The 24,646-nt window shown below is 33.4% G+C and overlaps 1 protein-coding gene across 1 annotated transcript in view; it reads left to right on the plus strand.

Annotated features, from left to right (window-relative positions):
• Positions 1-2,177: 2,177 nt before the first annotated feature.
• LOC129229865 (uncharacterized) overlaps positions 2,178-24,646 on the plus strand; it is a 255,772-nt gene continuing 233,303 nt past the window's right edge. The window contains exon 1 of the mRNA XM_054864242.1: positions 2,178-2,403. Coding sequence (XP_054720217.1) covers positions 2,363-2,403 — 41 coding nt within the window. The 5' untranslated portion in view covers positions 2,178-2,362. The remainder of the gene's footprint in view (positions 2,404-24,646) is intronic.

Genomic DNA, 24,646 nt, shown 5'->3' on the forward strand with positions numbered 1-24,646 from the left:
ATGTTACGGTTCCACGTTATGATAATTTTGTATCTCGCTAATTGGCTTATGCCCATGTTACGGTTCTGCGTTATGATAATTTCGTAATTTACTCGTCCATCTTATGATATTTTTGTTCTTAAAATTCGATCAGCAAAAGAACAAAATCGAATTTTCAAAAAATCGCTTCGAGATGCACACCCCCATGCTACAAACTAAATTTGTGCCAAATTTCATGAAAATCGGCCGAACGGTCTAGGCGCTATGCGCGTCACAGAGATCCAAACATCCATACAGAGAGACTTTCAGGTTTCTTATTTAAAAAGAAAAGAAAAGAAGAAAGATAAAGAAGTAAAGAAAAGAAAGATAAAGAAAGATAATTTTCAGAACAAATTCTTTCCCATTTTATTAAATTTCCGAGAAGAATGGGCTTAAAATTGGAATAGAAAAAGAACAAAATCGAATTTTCGAAAAATCGCTTCGAGGTGCACACCCTCATGATACAAACTAACTTTATGCCAAATTTCATGAAAATCGTCCGAACGGTCTAGGCGCTATGCGTGTCACAGAGATCCAAACATTCATACCGAGAGACTTTCAGGTTTGTTATTTAAAAAGAAAAGAAAAGAATAAAGATAAAGAAGTAAAGGAAAAAAAAGATAAAGAAAGATAATTTTCGGAACAAATTCTTTCCCATTTTATTAAATTTCTGTGAGAAATGTGTTTAAAATTAGAATAGAAATAGAACAAAATCGAATTTTCGAAAAATTGCTTCGAGGTGCACACCCTCATACTACAAACTAACTTTGTGACAAATTTCATGAAAATCGTCCGAACGGTCTATGCGCTATGCGCGTCACAGAGATCCAGACATTCATACCGAGAGACTTTCAGGTTTGTTATTTAAAAAGAAAAGAAAAGAATAAAGATAAAGAAGTAAAGAAAAAAAAAGATAAAGAAAGATAATTTTCAGAACAAATTCTTTCTCATTTTATTAAATTTCTGTGAGAAATGTGTTTAAAATTAGAATAGAAATAGAACAAAATCGAATTTTCGAAAAATTGCTTCGAGGTGCACACCCTCATACTACAAACTAACTTTGTGACAAATTTCATGAAAATCGACCGAACAGTCTATGCGCTATGCGCGTCACAGAGATCCAGACATCCTCCGGAGAGAGACTTTCAGCTTTATTATTAGTAAAGATTTATTTATTTGAATATTTTTATTTACTTACTTATTTATTTTTAATTATTATTATAATTATTACATTATTCGAAAAGTGCCAATGACATACCCCATATACCCGCACACACACGCAAACTAAAAAGTTAAATGAAATAAAATGCAAACAATAAAATGAAATAAATTTTTAAAAATAAAATAGAGTAATAAATAAATAAAAAATATTTAAGAAATCCCCCCTCCCACCCCGAATGCCAATTACAATTTATATGACTAAAATACGCAGTTGAAATTATCTATATTCGCTTTAGCTCCCCAAAAAAAAGTTTATACTTGAAAAGTCAGGTCACTAGAGCCAAATTATCAATAAATTGAGAAATTGAAACAAATGTCAATTATCAATTTTTTGAAATTTCATGCTTTATTTTAAAATATGTTTTCCCAATTTAAAGGGGCGGCTGCCCTCCCTTGCCGCCCTCTAGATACGTCCATAGTAATAATGCAATTCGATTTAAAATATGTTTTTTATTTTACGTAATTTAAAAATGTGTAACATGGTTGGGTCCGATAAAACATTTCCTTAAAAGCACTATTCAAAGCTTATTATGAACATTATTTGGAGGGACATTCTTTCATTGAAGTACCTTAGAAGCTGAACTTTAAAGTATCCAACAATATTTCCTTTCATCTTCAATTTTATCAATTATTTTCTATTCATAGCGAAAGCAAAACCGCTTTTTAGCACGCAAACATATGCAATCGTGCGGTTTGTTGGCAACGCTAAAAGCTCCATCTATCGGCTCAAACTGAACTATATTTCTGGTCCCCTTTCAGCTTCGGAAATCGGTCGAAAAGGTCGAAAATGACAGATGCGTCAGAAGCGTTGCATCCTCGTAGGCTACGGTATTGGAATCGGATTGGTTCCTTTTGTTCTTGTTTTCGGACCTGGTTTTGTTTTGTCTTGTGTATCTTGCCACCTTCGTTCATTCTGTTTCTCATGTTATGTTCTTTCATCAGTGTTTCGGTGTAATTTAAGTTTGTCTGCCCTCAGAATTGCAGTCCTCGTTACCTGGATCATTAGGGATAAAGCCACTTAGGTTAAGTGTAGCAAAATTCCCAAAAGAAGAAGAAGAAGAAGTTCTTGTTTTCAAAAAGTTTGTCTTCAGCAAATCGCTTTTGATTTTGAACTTACCGAAGCATGAATTTTATGATTAAAAATTTTTGTTCAACTGACTTAAGGTATGAATCTGCTTTTTTTTTTTTTTTTTTGAGGGAAGAGGGGGTGGGGTAACTATTTTGTGGAATGGTTAATTTTTTTGAGAGTCTCTTTTTACTTATGTTTTACTTAGAATATTTCCGAGCCTTGTGCATGTCTCATCTTTATAACAAGCCATTCCGACTTGAATTGCGGAAGTGGGATGACACGTGGCCGATTTTTTAGGGCGGTCTCATTTGAAAAGACCCATTATCTTCAAAAAGTTTTTTTTTCAGAATTTTGTGCACATTGAGAAATTTTACTTAGGAAACAAACTAAGTATTTCTAGCTCGAGTGGTATCATAGCTCCTAAACAGATGAAACTGTACTGGGTTTCCGCTACAGTCGCATTTTTCGCAAAATGTGAAAATACTATGGGCAGTTCTCAAAAGGTGGGAGCAAATACAGACTTCAACTTTGAAGCTTCAACACCAAATAACTTTCATTTTAATTAACTCTAAAATTTTTGAGTTAAATTATAATACTGTATAGAGGCAAGAATTGACATAAATCATGGAAAAAATGCTCTAAGAATGCCCTTAAAAAAATATTTTCTTTGCTAAAAGACACAATTTTGGACATGCCCAAACGTTAACTGAGCAAATGTACCATTAAAAAAATTTTTATTTAAATTATTTCCATACGTTTCAAAAAAAAAATTAAAGGTATGAATCTTACACTGAATAATTTTTTGTCAATATTTTACACAAATAACAAAAGTAAAGACAGATTATTTACTTTGTAAACGATTTTAGAAAAAAGTAAGTTTGAAATTTGATGCATGTCCAAAAGTTACAATCTTTACAGTGCTATTATTTGAGAACTAAGTACAGTGCCCGCCACTAATAAAATCACTGGATTATAAAATCAGCCGCTTTATAGAATCAAATCTGGAAGAACAAAATCATTTCTATATCAAAACATGTTAGGTTTATCCTTTAATAAAATCATCCTCGCCGTTTTATAAAATCAAACTTCTGGAGAGCATATGTTAGTTCTTCTCTGAATAGAACCAGGATTTTATTTTTTCTTTCAAGGATTTAAAACGTTGCAGCACTAATAAAATAACATATTCTACATAATAAGCAAAAAAAAAAAAAGGTGAAGGTTGTACGTTTTTTTTGTGGGGGTGGGGGGTGGGAGTTGAATGAAAAAAAAGAAGAAGAATGAAGCAGTCTCAAGAGAATTGTTTCAGAGCCGTATATTTAGTTGGTGCTGCCAGTTTTCACTTCGCAGAACTGTTTCGACATGCATCCCTGCTCACTCACCACCGAGTCCATCAGTTTGTGTTTATTCAGCTATCTACAGGGGTTGACAGTTCATTTTTTACAATTGATTTAAAATTGTTAGCTAGCAAGTCATGACGACTTGAGTGTGAAAGATGAAATCGAAATTTGAATTAGTATGACAAGCTTCCTAAATGTAGTTAGTGTGATGCTGCAATTAAATTAGGGATTTTTCAATCTTTACTTTCAAATTCTCTTATTCAAACAACAATAAGTCAATATTTTAAGACCCTTGAGGAATTTTAAAAATGTACCTTATGTAAGTTAAAATGTCAACTGTATTTTGCGACTGAACTAAAATAATACAAAACAACTAGACTAGAAATAAAATACAACTAATCGTAATTTATTTCTTTTTTAGAGTATTTATACTTAAAAACCTTTTATTTTTTTCAGTGCGTAAGTGCAGGTTTATAAAATCAGCCGCTTAATAAAATCAAATGTCCTCAGAACGAATGATTTTAATAAGCGGGGGCACTGTATATGATGTTTTCGTTTTAAAGGTATTTATTGATCCTCAGAATCAATTTTTTATTGTTTAAAAGTGTTTTCATAAGCTTTTATGCAGTATCTTAGAAGAGAAATAATTTTTCTTAAACACACATGTGAGATGTCCAAATGGCGTTACGATCTAGACGCCGATAATTCTGTCTGTTTATAATTTTTTATAATCCACTGTCTTCTAACCTCAATAAAAAAGGTTATTATGATGTTATCTTCGTTAATCCATCGGTATTTTGCATAGTTAATGCGTTACACATTGAACAATATATAAATTACAGTAGAAACATGGCTGATGATGTATGAGCCATGTTTCTACTGTAATATTCCACTTATGATCGTAACGAAAGCCATTTTGCGCGAAAATCGCCAAGCAAACCTCCGTTGGCGACAACACAATATATGATAAGCTAAAGGTTACCAGAGGGGAATTCCAGTTTGACAAATGTAGTTAATCGTCAGCTGCACCAGTTTTGGCGACTTTATCACCTGCGCTAGCATTTTTTTTTTCCGCTTTTATTATTTTAGAATTTTTTTTTCTCTTCTTTTGGAAACATAATTTAACGATCTCCAAATAGAAATATGAATTTCTTTTTTCAATAATTTTTTTTAGACATTGTTTTAATTCTTATGACATTAGAAAAAATATTCATTATTAAAACTGATGTCACTTTTTACCTTCTTTTCTTTCTTAAAGCATATTTTGTTTATTTTTCCTTTAAAAATATATATGTCGTATTTATTTGTCTCTATTTTTATTCCTTATTTGTCCCAATAAATCAAACTACGAGTTTGTATAGTTATTTAAATGAAGCTTTTTTCTACCTTTCATCAACTTCTTCAAAATCATTCCAAAACTTTATTATATGTAAAGAGCAGTATATCTGACAGATGAAACATATCAATTTTTTTGCTAGAAATGGGAAAATAGAAAGAGTACTTAGTCGCTCAAATTTTTCTTCAGTTTGAAATTTTGTTATAAAATTCCGAAATTACCTGTGTGCCCCAAATAGTGATGTGGATCGGGTAAATACCCAGTGGGTAAGTAAATATTTTTTGGGTATTTACCCGGGTATTTACCTAAGGCCTGGGTAAATACCCGAAAACTGGGTATTTTACAAAAAAATGCAAAAAGTGAATGGGATTTAAAATCTAAATATGAAATAATTGGTAAAACTGAAACATACATATGTATTACACAGTTTATAATATTTTTTATTGAAAAACTTGATGAAATTATGAAAGAAACATATTGTGTGAAAAGAATCTTTCTTTTCAATGTCATAATTGGAGGAGTATAAACAATTCAATGATGAACTGTAGGATTTCAAAATTACAATCTAGGTTATTCATATCCAAAATGAAAAAAAAGAGAAGCAGGAGGGATGTTTGGAAGAATAAACTGAGAAGTTTACTAGTTTTCAGTACGGTTTCAGGAAAGGCAAATCTTGTGCAACTAATTTATTACATTTTTATGACAAAGTTACCATGGCTTTGGACAATAAGAAGCCTGTAGATGTTGTTTACATTGATTTTCAAAAAGCTTTCAATAAGGTACCGCATGTTGCTCTACTTAGCAAATTAGCTGATATAGGAATAAGAGGGAAAACTTTCATTTGGGTAAAAAACTGGCTGACCGGAAGGAAACAAAGGGTAGTTGTAAGGGGAAATTACTCTAATTGGAGTGAGGTTTTAAGCGGGGTTCCTCAAGGATTAGTGTTAGGGCCTGTTTTGTTCATTGTCTTTATGAACGATATTTACAAAAATATTTCTGGGAACATGAATTGTTTTGCTGATGATGTCAAAGTTATGGGGACTGTAGATAATGAAGAACAAGCAAAACAGCTGCAAGAGGATCTAGATCATATTACGGAGTGGGCTGATAAATGGGGTATGGCTGTTAATGTTGGGAAATGTCAAGTGCTACATTTAGGGCATGGAAATAAGTGTACACGTTATTTGCGTCATTAGTCAGGCAGACAAAGTTATTGATCTGGGGGTCTTAATAAGTCAGGATTTAAAGTTTAGCCAACAGTGCAGCATTGCTAGTAACAAGGCCAATAAGATGTTTGGGTTTATCAATAGATCTATTTCAAACAAATCTAAAGAAGTTCTTCTGCCCTTATATAGAAGTTTGGTAAGGCACCATTTGGAGTATGCTGTTCAGTTTTGGTCTCTTTATCTTAAGAAAGACATTAATGTATTGGAAATTGTTCAAAGGCGGACTACAAGGCTAATAAGTAGACTTTCCCACTTAGATTATGATTCCAGGCTTAGAAGGCTAAAAATTTACAGTCTTGAGCAAAGAAAAGACCGAGGGGACATGATTCAGCTGTTTAAATTTATTAAAACGAGAGATGTTACGGGACTGAAGTTTAGCACTGAAAACAGGACAAGGGGTCATTGTTTTAAGCTATTTAAATCTCAGGCTAACATGGATATTAGGAAAAATTATTATTTTAGCAGGGTAGTGGAACCTTGGAACAGCTTACCGGAAGAGGTGGTAATGAGCAAGGGAGTAAGTAGACAGTTTTAAGAGGACCATTGATCTTCACTGGGGATTGTAAATTGACTAGGACCAGAGCTGGGCCCAGAGCCTGTTGCTGGTTGTCACTTTTGTATTTGTATCTGATGCGCTTTCACGCACTTTGCTGAGGGGTTCAGAAAAAGTGACTTTCAAGAAGTTGTAACTCACTTGCTTTTCATGCTACAAAAATGTAATGACAAAAGTTGAAGGAAATTGAATCCTCTTTAACATTTGCATTGGAAGTTTTTTGTAATTTTAACCATTTTTGAGATATTTTGAAAATACTACAAAAACTCACATATTTTTGGGGGTTTTCGGCCCTTAAAACTTCTCCCGAGGTCTTTCGTGTTGGATAACTTGGTTTTTTCATACTGGCACTAGTATACACAAATTTAAAAAATAAAATCTTTGACCCCATTTTTTGTAAGGAAAGCCCGTTTTTTTCTACCTATTGACTGAACTAAGTCCAATGACGAAGTCACACTTTTTTTTCAACAAATTCGACTTCTCCTCCCTGTGTCACAAAGGACCAAACTTCGCTTTACTCCATCCCCTCCACATGTCAGTTTTTCACATAAGCATAAACATATTCTTGAACAAAAAAAAGCAGGATATCATACTTTTTGTTATCTCCTTCACCTTGTTTGGAGTATGCTGTTCAGTTTTGGTCTCCTTATCTCAAGAGAGATATTTCTCTGTTGCAAAGGGTTCAAAGAAGGGCTACTAGGTTAGTGAGGGGACTTTTAGATTTTGATTATGATGCCATACCTTAATATGTACAGTAGGTGCCGCTTAATGAGATCACAGTCAATGTTATCATTTGCTTAATGTTATATATCAGAATCACAAAGTCCAGGAACACTTGTATACTAACACGTGTTAAAAAAGTCGGATATTTTAATCAGTGTCTTCGTTTTCTGTTATCACTTTCTCATAAACTTTCACATTTCTCCCCGCTTTTGTTCATCAATTAACAGAAACACAATGACAACCCCTGACAAGACTAATGTTCTGTGTGGCATTTTGTGGTTTTCAATAGCAATGCAAACTCTTTCTGGAAGAAAACAGGAAGTTCGTTCTCAGTGACCAAACTCCCTTTATGATACCTTTCGTTGGCAGATGAAAAACTTCAGTTGCGGGACATGTTGCAGGCATGGATGTAGGACCTCTATGGTTGCAGGTGGTGAACTCCTCACACTTTGAGTGATATAATTAATGTAGCTTCCGAAAAAAATGAAGTTCCTTCTTTTAGTAAAGCAGAAGACGTCCTCTCTCTGTAGCAGAAACTGCGAGACACGAGACGGGCGTCGCAGATTTTGCAGCGGTCTGCAGATAATTTTACCAAAGAACAAAAAGAAAGAAAAACAACTTAGTAAAGATCGCTTGGAGATCCTCTTTTGATTGGAAATGCGATGGATGCTTCAGCATTTCAAATAGAAACATAGTCGCCATATTTGTTCATTCACAAGATGGAAGTAGATAAGATGCTTAAGTGCCTTAGTTTTGAAAAACAAAGCAGAATTGGATGTTTTATTTACTAACTTCTTCATGAAACATGTGAATTGTTATCTGCACACTTGTATTTGATGAACATTGCTTTGGAAGCTTTGCTATAAACTAAAACGTTCCTCTAAAATGTAGTTTCCTGCTAACTTCTTATTTACTAATTTATTTATTTATTCATTAAAAAAAATTCAAAAAGCTATTTTAACTTAAATTTTCCATATTTAAATAAATATGTATTGAATAATTGTTTTTCATAGTGCGCATAGTTCTATTTATTTTTGTAAAAATAGTGAAAATTGCTCTCTTTCCCCCTTTTTTTATACTTTGAAACTCGGCGACAGTGGTGGCTACTAAGTTTTTCTGGTTTAGTGACCACTGGCCAGTTGGAAAATTTTTGAGACTTGACCTTTACCAGAGACTTGCGTATTTTATGAAAACTGAAAAGGAAACTAATAATGACGCTGCAGATTATTTTCAATTGCCCAAACTAGTGTCACAGACTGGCTAGAAAGTTTCTGCTACTGGGCGTCCACTTACCTTAAAACTTCACTCTAAATGGCCAAACATTTTATCTGTGGAGGAAGAGCGCCATGATCTAATTGTCAGGGATAGGGCAGATTTGGAAGTGTGGAGGCCCCGGGGCAATGAAGGAGTGGAGGCCCCTAATCAGGGTTCAAACAGATCATATTTTCGAAAATATCCAATACTTTGACATATATCCGAATATTATGTATATATCCGATATTTTCGACCCGTGAAAGTTAGGATATTTTGTAAAAATTTTATTGTGTGGGCCTCTTTGTTGTGGAGGCTCCGGGGCAGTAGCCCCGTCTGCCCTCCGCTAAATCTGGCCATGTTCAGGGAAAAAGTAACATTTTAAAATGCTTCGACAGTTTACCCATGCTGAGTTAAAGAAATGCTTCAGCACTGCTAAAAAAGTTCCTCAGCCATTACTTTGTAAGTTCTTAAAGAATAGAGATGAGATTGAAAGCAAAGCTGAATAAAAATTTAAACAACAAGCGAAACCATGCTGTTAATTGAATCTGCTTTGAAACCGTGGTTTACAAATCAGGGAAGAGGATGCGTGAGTCAATGGTCATATTTTATTTCAGCTGTTACTATGTGTTTCAAAATTGAAAATTTTAGTTTTCCCTTTTATGCTTCAGATATTTTCACTCTGCTAATTTAATAATTTATATTTTAAAACTGCGTTTAATTGAGTCATTGTAATTTTTATTTGTGGTTGCAAAAATAAATGCTTTTTAATTGAAAAAAACAACGTTTTTTTTTGTGTCTGCTAGATTCTTTTTGGTTATTGTTATGAGTTGGTTATTGTAATCAAATTATATTCGTCCCAAAGTGATCACATTAAGCGGTGCCTATTGTATAGCCTGGAACAAAGGAGAGTCTGGGGCGGAGGGGGGGGGGGGGACATGATTCAGTTTAAATTTATCAAAATGAATGATGTTAATGGATTAAATTTTTGCATGGAAATAGTGATGTAAAATACCCGGGTATTTATTTTTAGGGGTAAATACCCAGGGTATATACCAGGGTAAATACTTACCCGGGTATTTATTTCAAAAATTTATATTCAACTAAAATACTTTTCTGTATGTATTCCACTATGTATATATATGAACAACCATATACAAAACAATAAATTTTTGCTCAAAAGTTGTATTTTGATCACATATTTAAAGAACAATTGTGTGAAACCATTTAGCAATCTAATATGATGTCCACATTAGATGTGTTGGATATGCTTAATCAATGTTGATAGCCAAATTTCAGATATAAAAAGCCATTGTACAAAAAGTAAAAAACTTAACTGGTTACAAAAAAAAGCAAACATCAATTTTTTAAGGTCCTTGTCTTTTATAACCCAGTAATATGTCCCTACATGACATCTAAATGTAACGAAATGTCGCTCAATTTATTATTACTATTTATTTTCCTATATCTTTTGCAGAAATTTCCTTCAAACCTATTTCAAGTGTTCAGGCTTATTCTGCATATATATAATGGCAAGTAACAAAAAAAGAATTAAACATTTAAAAAAGGGGGAGGAATAAAAGAAAATTGTAAACAAAGCCAAAGAAAAGCTGCTCTGAGATTGAACTCATCAGCATTGGAAATCTCAAAGCTTTTTTCGTACCAGAACTACTAAGCAACACAAATGGATAGTTACCCAAATGCACTATAAATCCAAAAAATGCATACTTTGAAGCGGCAGCCAAATTTTGAAAAGATAAAAAATGGGGAGAGAATGTAATGAATATGTATACAAATGCCTGGTGTGGAAATAATCATTGAACCACCGGCAAAGACAAATTCGGGAAAACTATATCAAAATTCTCTTTTAAATTTTCCTGCCATCCTATTTAAGTTTTAGAATAGTTCACTTTAAATTCTGACAGTTTTTTTGATAAGATCTCACTAAGACTTTAATTTGAAAAAATTATAATATATAAATTTTTATATTTTATATCTTTCATTTTATGATTTATGTTTTAAAAAAAAATTCATCTTTTGATACCATCTTTTTTTTTTTTTTTTGCAAAATGCACATCTACTAGGGGATTTATTTACCCTGCTTTCGGATAAATACCCAAACAAATATTTACCTTCTCACCCTACATCACTAATTGTGTGTATTAAAAAAAATTGAATCATGAAGTACTGGGGAGCAAGTGCAAATGAGCAATGCAACGAAAAACAATATTTTGATTTGTTTTTGCTTATTAATGTGAAAACTGTTTCTATATTTGCCACATTATCACCTAAACAGCAATAAAATAAATAAATAATATCATAGTGTCTTAATAACTTCTCAGTTTATTCTTCCAAACATCCCTCCTGCTTCCTTTTTTTTCTCATTTTGGAAATGACTAACCTAGATTGTGATTTTGAAATCCTGGAGTTCATCATTGAATTGCTTATTCTTCTCCAATTACGACATTGAAAAGAAAGATTCTTTTCACACGATATGTTTCTTTCATAATTTCATCAAGTCTTTCAGTAAAAATTTTTATAAACTGTGTAATACATATGTATGTATCAGTTTTACCAATTATTTCATATTTAGATTTTTTTTAAAAATCCCATTCACTTTTTGCTTTTTTTTTTTTGTAAAATACCCAGTTTTTGGGTATTTACCCAGGCCTTGGGTAAATACCCGGGTAAATACCCAAAAAATATTTACCTACCCACTGGGTATTTACCCGATCCACATCACTACATGGAAAGCAGGATGATGGGTCATTGTTTTATGCTATTCAAATCTCAGGCTAACCTGGAAATAAGGAAAAACTACTTTAGTAGGGTTGTAGGCACTTGGAACAGCTTACCAGAAGAGGTGGTAACGAGCAAGGGGGTGGATAGCTTTAAGAGGGCCATTGATCTTCATTGGGGACTAATCAACTGACTAGGACCAGCCTGGCTCGGCCCAGAACCTGTTGCTTGTCATCACATTTGTATTTGTTTCAAAGGTTCACCAATGCTTAAACCTCCCCCCCAAGGGGTGCCCACAGGGGGGGGGGTTATGACACAAGTTGCTCCATCAAAATTTTTTTTTTTTTGGGGGGGGGGGGACTTCTTTTTGAAAATGAAATTTTTGGAGGAAAGAAAGTATTAAAATTTTTTCAACGAGAATAAGTAAGATGCATTAATTATACTTTTTTGACGTACATCTTCCAATATTTAGTTTCCTTGTCTTTTTTCAGTGAAGATCACCTTAGACACAGGATGGCATCAGAGTATGTTGCAAAAAAGGTTCAGACTTTGATTTCCTTTTAATTTGTCATGATTTTTTCTGGAACGAGTACAATTCTGTACGATGAATGTGTGACAGCTATGAAAAAGAAATAAAAAATGGTTGAAATAAAATATTTTAAAAACCTTTTTTGCTTTTGTAAGACCATCCTGCTCCGGCCTTTCGTGGATTCATTATAAAACCGGGAAAATTAAATAAGAACTAGGTTTTAAAATAATATTTTTTTGCTCTTGACTAACATTTTTCAATATACAGATTTTCTTTACAAACTAGTTTGAGTTCAAGAAGAATTTTTCATTTCATTTAACTTCCATGTTTTGTATCCTTTTTCAATGGCAGTTTTTTAAATTTACCATTCGATAATTTTTACCAAACTTTCAAAAATGTTGGACTCCGCTGATAGAAGTGGATCAGTTTAATCTTATGTAAACTATTTTTCATGAAACATTTTTACATTCTTCGATATCTAATACATAGAAGTTTTTTATTCATAAAAATTCTCGAATTTGTATGCTCAATAGATGAATCTGACCATTTCAGGTGGATATGAATCTCTGTATGTGTGTGTAACCGATTTTTGTGGTTATGCGTACTTAGAGCTTCAAATTCAAAAAACTGTTTAAAAAAAAACGCCCCCTCACCATCATTAAAGACCGTCTTGTTTTTAGGGCTCAATTTCAAAAAAAAAAAAAAAAATGTCACAGCAAAACCGTGAATTCCTTTCTTCAATTGCATTAGTATTCAAATTCATTTGCAGTTGAGTTTCTGCAATTTTAATTTTTTAAAAACTGCCTGTGGAGGGCTTTCAACTTCCAACATAAATATTACCAAAGATCGTCTGAAGCTGCCTTTAGGATACAAATTCGAAACTTTCCCAAGGCTGCCCCTCTCTTCCTCCTTCCTCTCTGCAGTTCTTGCAAACAATATTAAAAATAGTTTTAAGTTTCGTTTTTAGGGCTGAAATTCTCAAACATGTCCGTAGGCAGTGGCGGATTGGTTAAAGAAATCGGCCCTGGCATAAAGGGAAGTCGTGGCCCCATAGCTTCTATAATTACTAATTTTTACAAAAATGATTAGGAAACGATATCACTTAAATGTGAGGAAAATATTCAAAAAAATTAAATACTTTTTTAAACAAAATTTAACAGATGGGATTTTTTTTCTGTGTTTTAATGGTGAACAATTGATACAAGATAAGCTAAACCTTTGTTTGTAATAAAAAAAAAAGGTGATTGTAATAATCTATTTAAGTATTTTTAAGTGCCTGGTGCTGTATTGACTATTTCTGTAATGATATCTTCTAACATTACTTGAGTTAGAATAGAGAGGTTATTAGGGAGGCGAGGGGTGTGTGCGACCCCTTAATTTTGTCAAACACATGTATCAATACAAAGAGAGATAGGGAGTAGATTGATTTTCTTGCATATAGGAGTTATTAAATATTAGCATTATTAGAAACCTAACTGTAAGTTTAACATTGAGTCAAAAATATGGGGTCCAGGGGTTTCTCCCCCGGAAAATATTTCAAATTGTAGTTCTAAAAACTCAATTTTAGATGATCTTTGGTGATGTCAGGGCCAGCGGAAGTATCGAGGGTCCTCCTCCGGAAATTTTTTGGAAGTGAAATTCCGAACTTGTATTTATATATTATCTTCAATTATGTTAGGAAGATGAGGTCCGGGAAAATTTCAAAATATTAGCTCTGAAAATGCAGTTTTAAAAGATTTTGGATGATGCTAGGGAAAGGAGCGATTCGAGCAACATCCACCAAGAATTTTTTTGAAATTGAAATCTTAAAAAGGAAATTGCAAGCTTTATTATTATTATTATTATTTTTATAAAAACTAGGACATCGACAGTTATTCAAAAGTTAAGTTCCAAAAATGAAACTTTTACCGACCTTCTATGATTTTAGCAGGAGGACTTATGGCGAGGCTCTCCTTGGAATTTTTTCGAAATTGAAGCATTAAAAACGAGATTTCTGACGTGCTTTACTGATGATGACGATGGGGGGGGGGGGGGACTTTCTTTGAACTTTTTCGATGCTGTAGAATCGAAAACGGAGTTATAAACGATCTTTCATAATGTTACTAAGAAGAGAAGATCGTGGACTTTCACCCGGTAAACAATCGAAACTTCGGAAAGAGAAATTAGAGTGGTAATATTTAAAGCAGAAAGATGAGGTTAGTGGACAATGGAAGATATAAAGTGCTGGTGCACCTGTGTGTCCATGACATGGACTTTTACATGATACAGAATCTGAAAGTGAGAAACGAAGTAGATCGACAGGGAAAGGACTATGGCCAGTTGCAAAAATTGCTTAGTGTGGGGTGTTTAGATTTAAATTTGAGGTTTTTATTTAATTTTTGGGAATAGGTCAAAAAATCTTCTGTCATGATATTGTGAGAAAAGTGGGGATTTGGGGGGGGGGGCTCCTTTTTTTTTCTTTTTTTTTTTTTTTGAGATTGAAGTCCAAAAAAGGTAATTTTAGACGATCTTCAATGATATTATGGGAATTAGATGCTTAAGAGGCCTCCGAAATTTTTTCCACACTGATTTCTGAAGCTCTTTAATGATGGAGTGGGGACATTTCTAGGTCGATTGCGGCGGAAATACTTTCCTCGAAGCTTTTCGAAGCTGAAATCCCAAATACGCTGTTGTATGCGATGGGGTTCAGGAGTTTTTCCCAGGAATTCCTTAAAGAGCTGTTTCAAAAACGCACTTTAGGCAAGCTTTGGTGACTAAAAGGGAAGATATAAGCTTTTAGATCTCTCTCATCCCCTCCCCTCCCCCCTTTGGCTACGTCCCAATCTTCTTTTATTTACTTTATTGATAAAAAACATGAAGCACCCTCCACAACAGTGTTCTTCTTCAAAACCATTTACATTTAGATTTTCCATAGTAAAATTCCAGCCTAGTATTTTTTCTTCACTCCATTTTATTTTAAATATCATTCCTTCCTCACCTCTTGATAAAATATTGTTTCAATTTTCAATTCATACACGATTTTTACATTCAAACACTTAAAACTACTGGTGTGACTATTAATTTCAATATTTTCAATCTCTCTCGCTATATTTTAATTTTTCTCCTAGTTAAACCCTATTTCGGAGGCCAATGCATTTTTCTATATACATAACTCTGATTTTAAGGATGATATTTTTCATTTTAAAAAATAGGGAAGGTAAATGGTAGCAAAGGTTGGTGTGTCAGCGGCCCCTGAGAATCATATTTTTTTATATAGTGATTTTTAAACTGAAGGGTCTTCATCTGTGGGTTTGAACCCTTCGAGGGATATTGAGGGAGAAAAACTGAATTTTTTAATTTTCGCCAAAAAAAAAAAAAAAAGTTAGAAACGCACATTTTGGAGGTCTTTACTTAAATAATCTTTATAATATAAAATTTTAGATGCTCCAAATTGTGTTTTAAGGGGGTCCGGGACACAAAAATCGTCAAATTTTGCATTTTTTTTTTATCATGTGAAAAATTACCCCGTTTCTTCCTGCTTAAGAGGACGTTTGAATCTTGTTTCTATCTTAAATAGAACGAAAGATATAATTATTTTTGTTGCATGCATTTAACTAATGTGTACTTAATTTTAAAACTTTAAACGCGTTTTTCTCCATGATGCGATTTTTCCCGATTTCTTGCATTCAAACTCTTCTAACTCAGGAACCGATAAAGATAAAGTAACGAAACTTGGAGCATATCTTTTTCAAACAGTTTACTTTAATTTTTATTCGGCGAATTTAAAAAAAAACGTTTACAGCAAAAATTATGATTTTTTTTTAAAAAAGTATCTTTGAATTTTTCGAAATTTTTCTTCAAATATTTTTTACTTTTTATTGAATTAATATTTTTAAAATCGCCGAATAAAAATTAAAGCTTAGATATTTGTGCGTAATTTATTTTAAAAAAAATGAAAATTGATGAAGAATATTTTGAGTTATAGCAATTTAAAGCAACCCCATTTTTTTTAAAAAACTAATTAAATTTAAATAAAATTTTTTTTTTCATATTTATGTTATGATTTTGCTTATTGAATAAATGGTAAATCAGTGCAAAAAATTTCAAAATGTGTCCCGGACCCCCTTAAGATTGCATTTTCTGTTAAAGCTTTATTAAAAAATACTTTTTGTCACTTTTATTGCAATTGTTATGAACTACAATTCATAACAATTGTGAATTGCCATTCATAAGTAAAGTAAATGTGTATTGCAATTTATAGATGAAATTGAAAAATGGACAAAAGTGTTTTAACTTTTAAATACTGCACTTGTTTTTCTGTTTTTATTGCATTACTAAAATGAAATTGGCGGCCCCATTACTGAAAAAACTGGGTTGGTGTAGCACCCCCACAGATCCCTTAGCAACGGCCTTGCGACCCTCTATCCGCGGGCTTGAGCTCATGCATAAAGAGGGATTAAAGCTAGAGAATTTACGAAGCGGTATTTAGATTTTACTGTTTATAGACAGGGCAACTGATCGGCCCGAAACATGACCGGCCCACCGGGCAAATGCCCGGTTGCCCGCCGGGTGTATCCGCCACTGTACGTAGGAGATCTTCCGAGAACACTTCCTCCAAACATGATCAAAGGTGGGCTAAAATTGCCTTTTTGCAGCTACAATTTTGGAAAACTACCGGTTCGTAATGTTACCAAAGATCGTACAATCGCATTTTTAGCACTAAAATTTCAAGAAATCCTCATCTCTCCCCTTAAATTGCTTGAAGACAATCTACAATTACGTTTTTGGAGTTCCGATTTCAAAAAATTGCCGCGGAGGGCAACAGAACTTCTCTGCCTAACATTATCAAAGATGGTTTAAAACTGCGTTTTTATACCTACAATTTCAAAAAAGTTTCAGGGAGAGCCCTTAAACTTCCTTTGCCCTATCGTTACAAAAGATCGTCTAAAACTGTGTTTGGAGTTTTGATTTCGAAAGTGAGTACCACCGAACCTCCCCCCCCAAACATTACTGAAACGGCGAAAAACTGCGTTCCAGAATGACAATTTCAATATAAGTGCGTGGAAGAACTTCCAAACCCCTTCCCTCTCCTAACATCATCGAAGGTCGCCTAAAATTGCGTTTGGGGAGCTTCAATTTTGAGAAACTGATCGCTATCTAACGGTGCCAAAGATAGCTTTCAATCGCGTTTTTAACACTTTAATTTCAGAAATTTTCCAGGAAGATCTCCCGAACCTTCTTCACCTAACATTACTGAAGATGATCCAAAAATGCATTTTTGGAGGTCTTCAATTTCGAAGAATTGCCGTGGGAGGGTCACCAAGCCTCTCCTCTGCCGAACATTACCAAATATTGTCTAAAACAGCTTTTTAGAACTATAATTTCAAAAAAATTCCAGGGGAGCGCCCCCCCCCCCCCACTCCCCCTCTAACATTTCCAAACCTTTGTCTAGAACTGCGTTGTTGGAGTTTGAATTTCAAAAAGTTGCCACGGAGGAGAAACGGAAACCTTTCCTCTCTTTAACTTACCGGCGGTTTTGCACGTCTTATCACGCCGTAGCAAGATCACGTCGCTAGCGTTTTACACGTATTTTTCTGACACTAAATTTTCGTTGTCAAACGGTCCAAGGCGTAGAATCCTGCGTTTCCTTTCCCCTCTCCTGAGAGCGGCACCCCGGAGCGCAGGGGCCCACCTTCTGTATTCACACATGCAAACAATACCCTTTCATCAGGTTGGGGTTTCAAGGTTCAGTGCATCCTTCTTATCAACGCAAAGATTTCTAAGCAAACCTCCTTGCTATTTATTGTAAGCAAAACTTGATTCCAAGAATGAAATATCCACTTCTCTTTCTTCTAAGCTTAAAATTTACATTTAATTAATGATTGTGCTGTAAATGGATGCAACATAATTTAATCGACGACAATGACATTCAATTACATTTCAAATAAATTAATAAATAAAAGCCGTGAGATTTCAAATTGAACGAAAACAAACTAAGTATCCTTTTGGAAATAAATTTATAGCTACGGCTTTATTCGCTACTAACATATAATTTAGGAACTTTAACTGTTATAAAATCACAATGCCATAAAAAAAACCAAAGAGTACACGTAAAAGATCAATTTTGAACTTTTATGTGCACTTACGTCGCGTTTTACGCACATTTAGGCAGATGTTGTACTCAAAACACATTATAAAAAATATAAGAAAAAGGGATATTTTTTCAAATTTATTTACTCTAACTGATTGGCCTTGGGTTTTGGTCGCAAATTTCAATCATTAATATCAGAAACATTTTAAATTCACCGATTCTGTCTAATACTTCAGCTTATAATTATTTTAATCACAAAGAAAAACAAACATTTATCTCTTAGCATACAATTTCAATTCTGTATAAGTAAAAAAAAAACTAAATAAACAATATATAGTAAGAGCAAAAATTTTGCACAACACCAGGCAGCTATTGTGTTAACATTTATACAAAAAAAAAAACTTCAGTTGTTAGCAAAGAACATTAATAATATTTTTTTAATTGTTATTAAAAATGGAAAAGTATATGAAAATGAATAGTTTTCAAAAAAAAAAATCAAAAATTGAATCGTTTGTAGCTTTTTCTTTTCAATAAAAAATAAAGAGCCTCGGAATTTTTTTCATTGAGAGGGGGAAGAAATTCAGAAGAATGGGACCTGACTTTTAGTAAAGGAAATTTCTATGGAGTTGCTTAAGATCTACAGTATTTTGTAGGAAGATGGAAATTGGGAAATGGTTAAGTGAGAATTTATAACTATTCTTTTATGTAAAAAAAGGAATAATAATAAATAGAGAAAAATAAATAAAGGTTTAAACCGTTTTATAATTAAAATAAAACTTCAGCAGAGCTTAACTATTTGTACTTTATTAAGCAACAAATCCAGAATTTTCATTGATCTCAATTTGCCCAAAGCCTGATATTTATCTCAAATCACTATTTAATCTGTGCGATTGCTTGATACAAGTCATATGATCTTTCAATTCCTTGGAACAACTTAAGCAAAAATAATTATAAAACCTTGATTTTTATAGAAAAATCATCATAATTCATGCTTCATACTAATTAATAAACCTTTTACGGGGATGAAAATTCGTAAAATTTTTTTAACAACTTTTTTGCTGCGACTTTTTTTTTACCACTATAATTTAAAAGTATTTCGTTGTTTACAATTTTTTGCTTTAATTGTGTTTTCATAACTTTGATTTGATACCTAGTTCGGTCACTTAGGTCTTAACTACTAGCAGGGGCACTCCGAAATAAAATGAGAGGGGGGCGGGAGAGGTGGATTCTCAAATTTTCGAATGAAGTTCTACTTTTTCCAAATGATAAACATGAGCATGCACATTATATCATACTTACATAACATCTAATGAGAAGCAACATTATGCATCATTAAAAACAATTTTTAAAATTTGAAAGAAGAATCTCAATGTTGCAATAGTGTTTCCACATTTTTCAAATGAGAATTTTTTGGGGAGGTTACACTGTCCTTCTGAGCCTCTCATCGAGGCCCCCCATACTAGATCCCATGTGATTGTCAGTGTTTTTTTAATAATAGCTTTGTTAAATACGCCATAATTCAGTGAATGTTGGATTTAGTATTTGTTTTCCGATTTTCAAACGAGATCCTAGACAGTCCCGATTTTCATTCAAAAATCCAGTGTCCTGGCCAGTTTACTTCACGTCTCGGTAAAATATAAGTTTCATTACAGATGACCAAAAAAATATAAAAATAATTAACCGTGAAGGATTATTTAAAATAATAAATTTTTCATTTCTGTACCTCGTAGCCAGACTGACGTAAGTCCAAAAATTTGAATTTTCTGTTTATTACTGCTAGGGTTCGCCGATATATATCCGATATTTGTTCTGAAAATATCATGATATTTTGATATTTTCGATATTTATTTTTCCAACTACTGTATTTTCAGTATAAAAATTATATTAATCATAGTAACATTTATTATTAAAAATACCTAAAAAGTTATGCACTATAGTTTTATGATGTATTATTACACATTAATATAACAAAATAGGGTCAGGTGGGGTGAAATGGGTCATGGGGTGAAATGGGTCATGCTGTGTATTTTTATTAATAAAAATTTTTGGTCTGGCTGAATTTTTCTCAAACTTTACACAAGTTATGAGGGGCTTTTTGGCTACAATTCTGATTTTTTAAAAGTTTCTGTGTAAATTGCTGGGAGCACTACACAGATATTTTGTTTCTCAAGTCATATGTGAATTTTTAGGAAGCCTGACAAACTTCTTAAAATCTTGCTATACATTTTTTTTCAATTGAAATTCTCAAGTGTTATCAGTTAGAACAGACTTTCATCTACAATTTGCAAAAAACAGGTAGAAAAAGTATCAATTCTTTCTTTTTTTGTTGCTATTTTCATGTGGTGGGGTGAAATGGGGCATAGTTAGGCTTTGCGAATTTTAATTCATAATGAGAGTAAATTGACTTTCAAATCCATAAATAGGTCTTAAACAGAAATTTAGAAGATTTTTATATGTAACAAAAATAAAGTATGTATTATTAATGTGTAGAATTCAAAAGCTAAACTTGCCATCCATATTTACAACCTATTACCTACCTACTCTTTCCTAATCCAAATTTTTTATTTATTCAATGAAAATGCCTGGGGTGTATGTAAGAAAAAGGGAAAAGAAAAATTCAGACTATGATTTAGAGGCTGCACTAATTTTAAGTTGAAGGTGATTTAGCAATTCCTGCAGCTGCAAGGAAATATAATATGCCAAGAGAAACATCGAGGAGATGGGTCTCCGGCGCACAAAGTCGAAAAGGTTGGTTAGAGGTACAATGCTAAGTGAAGAAGAAAAATGTATTGTTTTAACTCTACAAAGTGCGATTCCCCATTTGATAGAAAGATACAATCATTGTTGCTAAGGTATTTATAAAGACTATTTCTGAAAAATGCAATTGTGGCACTCTTGGCATAGAGTGAGCCAGGAATTTTGAAAAAAATCGGCATGCCACTTATGTAAGAGAAAGCAAGAATTGCTCACGAAAGCAAGAGCCCGGACATCTTCTAAAAAGCAGCAACCGAATGAAACTCAACTCTTGGATGAAGAAATGTCTGAGTTACTTATGCAAGAACCAACACCTGGGAAATGAGTTCTTGTCTAATACACGGGCAAGAAATCATCAAAAGAATTTTTTGATCACTTGACATAAAGTTGATGACAAAGATTACAACAGCGTAAATTTTCTACAAAAAGCCAACTCAGGCAAATACTACATCTTTCCTGGGTAGGAAGATATATTGTTTCTAGATGCCAAATTCTGAAGACATTGAATGAGCAGAATTCGATTGTTGCGGACATTATACTTTTGAGTTTTAGTTCAAAATATTTTGGTGTTGAATATGTTAAAATAAATAAATGGTTCTTTGGAAACAATTTCTCTCAGCTATTGTACGTGTTTTGGTAATAATTTCTTAGTTATTGTATGTTTCTATTGCAATGACCCATTTCACCCCATTAAAACCCATTTCACCCCACCGTGGGGTGGAATGGGTCAGATACTTTAATTGCAATTTTCAGATTGTCAATGACAACAAATTTCAATGAGAAGCAGCTTAAATTAAAGGGGAAGAATCAGATGTAAAGAAAAAATTTTGAAAAAAGTACAAAAAAAAGTTTATGGGTTTGCAAATGGCATCATTTTAAAAAATAGACAAAATCCGCCCCATTTCACCCCACCTGACCCTAATGTATTTTTTTATTCATAAAATTATTAGTAATGTAACAATTTTAATGCATATTAAAAGTACCTAATTAAATGTTAACCATTGGTTGGAACAAAAGAAAATGTCTTATGACTGTGCCCCTGACTGTTGCATATTGTTTTTTTCTGAATCATATAACTGTGTAAAAGTAGCTAACAGAAGACAAATGAGTAGAACAGCTAACGCTATATTAACTCTATTAAAATTGACTAAAATGTAAAATGGAATATTAGATATGAATAATTAAAGAAACCTTAATTTTAAGTCTGCACATTATAATAATAAATAAAGAGTGATTTGAGGATGCATTTACTATTTTGAAGACATTAGTTTGCGTTGATTGAAAATATCGGATATTTTACATATTTTCGAAAATTACACTCACATGACATATTTTTTTCTCTCCTGTAAAGTAGCGTATGTGAATCACGTTAGTTTAGCTCTGAGGTACAGATTTGTAATTTATGAGCTATAAAATTGCTATCCGATTTGCTTGTAAGGAATTTTACAAAAAGATTTAAAACAAAAAAGACTTTCTAAAAAAGTCCTAGCCAATGCAATAAACAAGTAAATATTGTTCAAAATTCAATTCCTCATTTCTTGCTGAAGTAACATCAAAAGATTAACGTTTACAAAATAAATTGTTTAAATGTATCTGCTTGCGTCATGTATCATTTATTATTCCTGGTTTAGGCTGATAAAGAAGTTCTTCTGCCCTTATATAGAAGTTTGGTAAGACCCCATTTGGAGTATGCTGTTCAGTTTTGGTCTCCTTATCTTAAGAAAGACATTAATGTATTGGAAAGGGTTCAAAGGCGGGCTACAAGGCTAATAAGTGGACTTTCCCACTTAGATTATGATTCCAGGCTTAGAAGGCTAAAAATGTACAGTCTTGAGCAAAGAAGAGACCGAGGGGACATGATTCAGCTGTTTAAATTTATTAAAACGAAAGATGTTACGGGGCTAAAGTTTAGCACTGAAAACAGGACAAGGGGTCATTGTTTTAAGCTATTTAAATCTCAGGCTAACATGGATATTAGGAAAAATTATTATTATAGCAGGGTAGTGGAACCTTGGAACAGCTTACCGGAAGAGGTGGTAATGAGCAAAGGAGTAGACAGTTTTAAGAGGGCCATTGATCTTCACTGGGGATTGTAAATTGACTAGGACCAGTCTAGCTGGGCCCAGAGCCTGTTGCTGGTCGTCACTTTTGTATTTGTATTTGTATTTGTAATTAGTAATCATTTATCCATAGCATTGAGAATAAACTACCTTCTAAAACACTCTGAAAACCAGCCGGGGTGTGTACCTTTTGAAATACCCACGGTGGGGGGGGGGGGGGGGGGGTCTTGGTTGAACATTTCGGAAATAAGGCAAGTCTAGGTATACCGCTATTACGATCACTTAGTCTCAAATATGGCGAGATTCGAAACATAAAAATGCACAAATAAAGAAAAAAATATACATATACAAACATAGTATGTAAAAAGTATGCATAGATGTATAAATTTGCAGTGCTTTTTTCCCCCAGCCTTAAAAGAAAAACAACGAATTGCTGTTGCGCGGAAGGGGGGAGGGAATTCCTTTATTGCTCTTTATTATTACGTATGATTTCAGGTTATGCAAAACATTACAATCATAACTAAATGCATTTAGCTATTTCATATTGAAATAACTTGTTCCAAATATTGTTTTATAAATGTTGAATATGAGTAGTTAAATTCAATAATAAAATATGTGAATAGTAATTTAGAGCAGTAGTAGGAGATAGCAATTCCAGAGATTTAAAATCTAGATTATTACTTCATAAATATTACAGAAAGTTGTGATTAGTAAAACACGACTGGCTGAAAGGAATTCAACTCGTTTGCTACACGTGTTGAGGGCAGAAATGGGCGGGACGGACCTTGGCAATCTGGAGGAGTTCCACTCTTCCCTGCGACACGCGTTGAAAAGAAAGGGGTTGAGCTTTGACAGCACGTCCTGGACAAAAGGGATTAAGAGCTTTTTATCTCCTTCCGAAAGGGGGAGGGAATTTCAAGATAAAAAGTATTGACCATTTCGAGCAGATAGCCATGTTCCCAAGGTGACCTTTTCCAGGTGAAATTCCGCTCGTATGTCAAACCGCCAGAGAGTTAATATTACTAAAGGTTGTGTAAAACTGCATTTTTGGAACTACTCGGGAGGAAGATCTCCCGAACCTTCTTCACCTAACATTACTGAAGATGATCCAAAAATGCATTTTTGGAGGTCTTCAATTTCGAAGAATTGCCGTGGGAGGGTCACCAAGCCTCTCCTCTGCCGAACATTACCAAATATTGTCTAAAACAGCTTTTTAAAACTATAATTTCAAAAAAATTCCAGGGGAGCGCCCCCCCCCCACTCCCCGTCTAACATTTCCAAACCTTTGTCTAGAACTGCGTTGTTGGAGTTTGAATTTCAAAAAGTTGCCACGGAGGAGAAACGGAAACCTTTCCTCTCTTTAATATTACTAAAGGTTGTGTAAAACTGCATTTTTGGAACTACAATTTCGAAAAGTTCAGAAGCAGTTTCACTGAGCCACCCTTTTCCTGACATAATTGAAGCAATCTGCAATTGTGTTTTTAGAGTTTCCGTTTCAAAAAATTTCCATCCCAGGGTCACCAAGCCTCTCCTATCCCTAAAATTACCAAAAATCGACAAAAACTGCAAATTGGTAAATTTTCCGGAGGTGAAAACTCGGCAACTATCAATTTTGGGTCAATATAATACTTACGATGGCGGTCATATTGCTTACATCGAGTAATGATTTCCACGCTAATCAAAAGCTGAGAATCCTCTCTCTCTGTATATTTTAAAATATATTAAGGAAAAAAAGGTGGGATGAGAGCTTGCTAAAACTC

Source organism: Uloborus diversus, chromosome 9, assembly GCF_026930045.1.
Source record: "Uloborus diversus isolate 005 chromosome 9, Udiv.v.3.1, whole genome shotgun sequence".
Lineage (NCBI taxonomy): Eukaryota > Metazoa > Arthropoda > Arachnida > Araneae > Uloboridae > Uloborus > Uloborus diversus.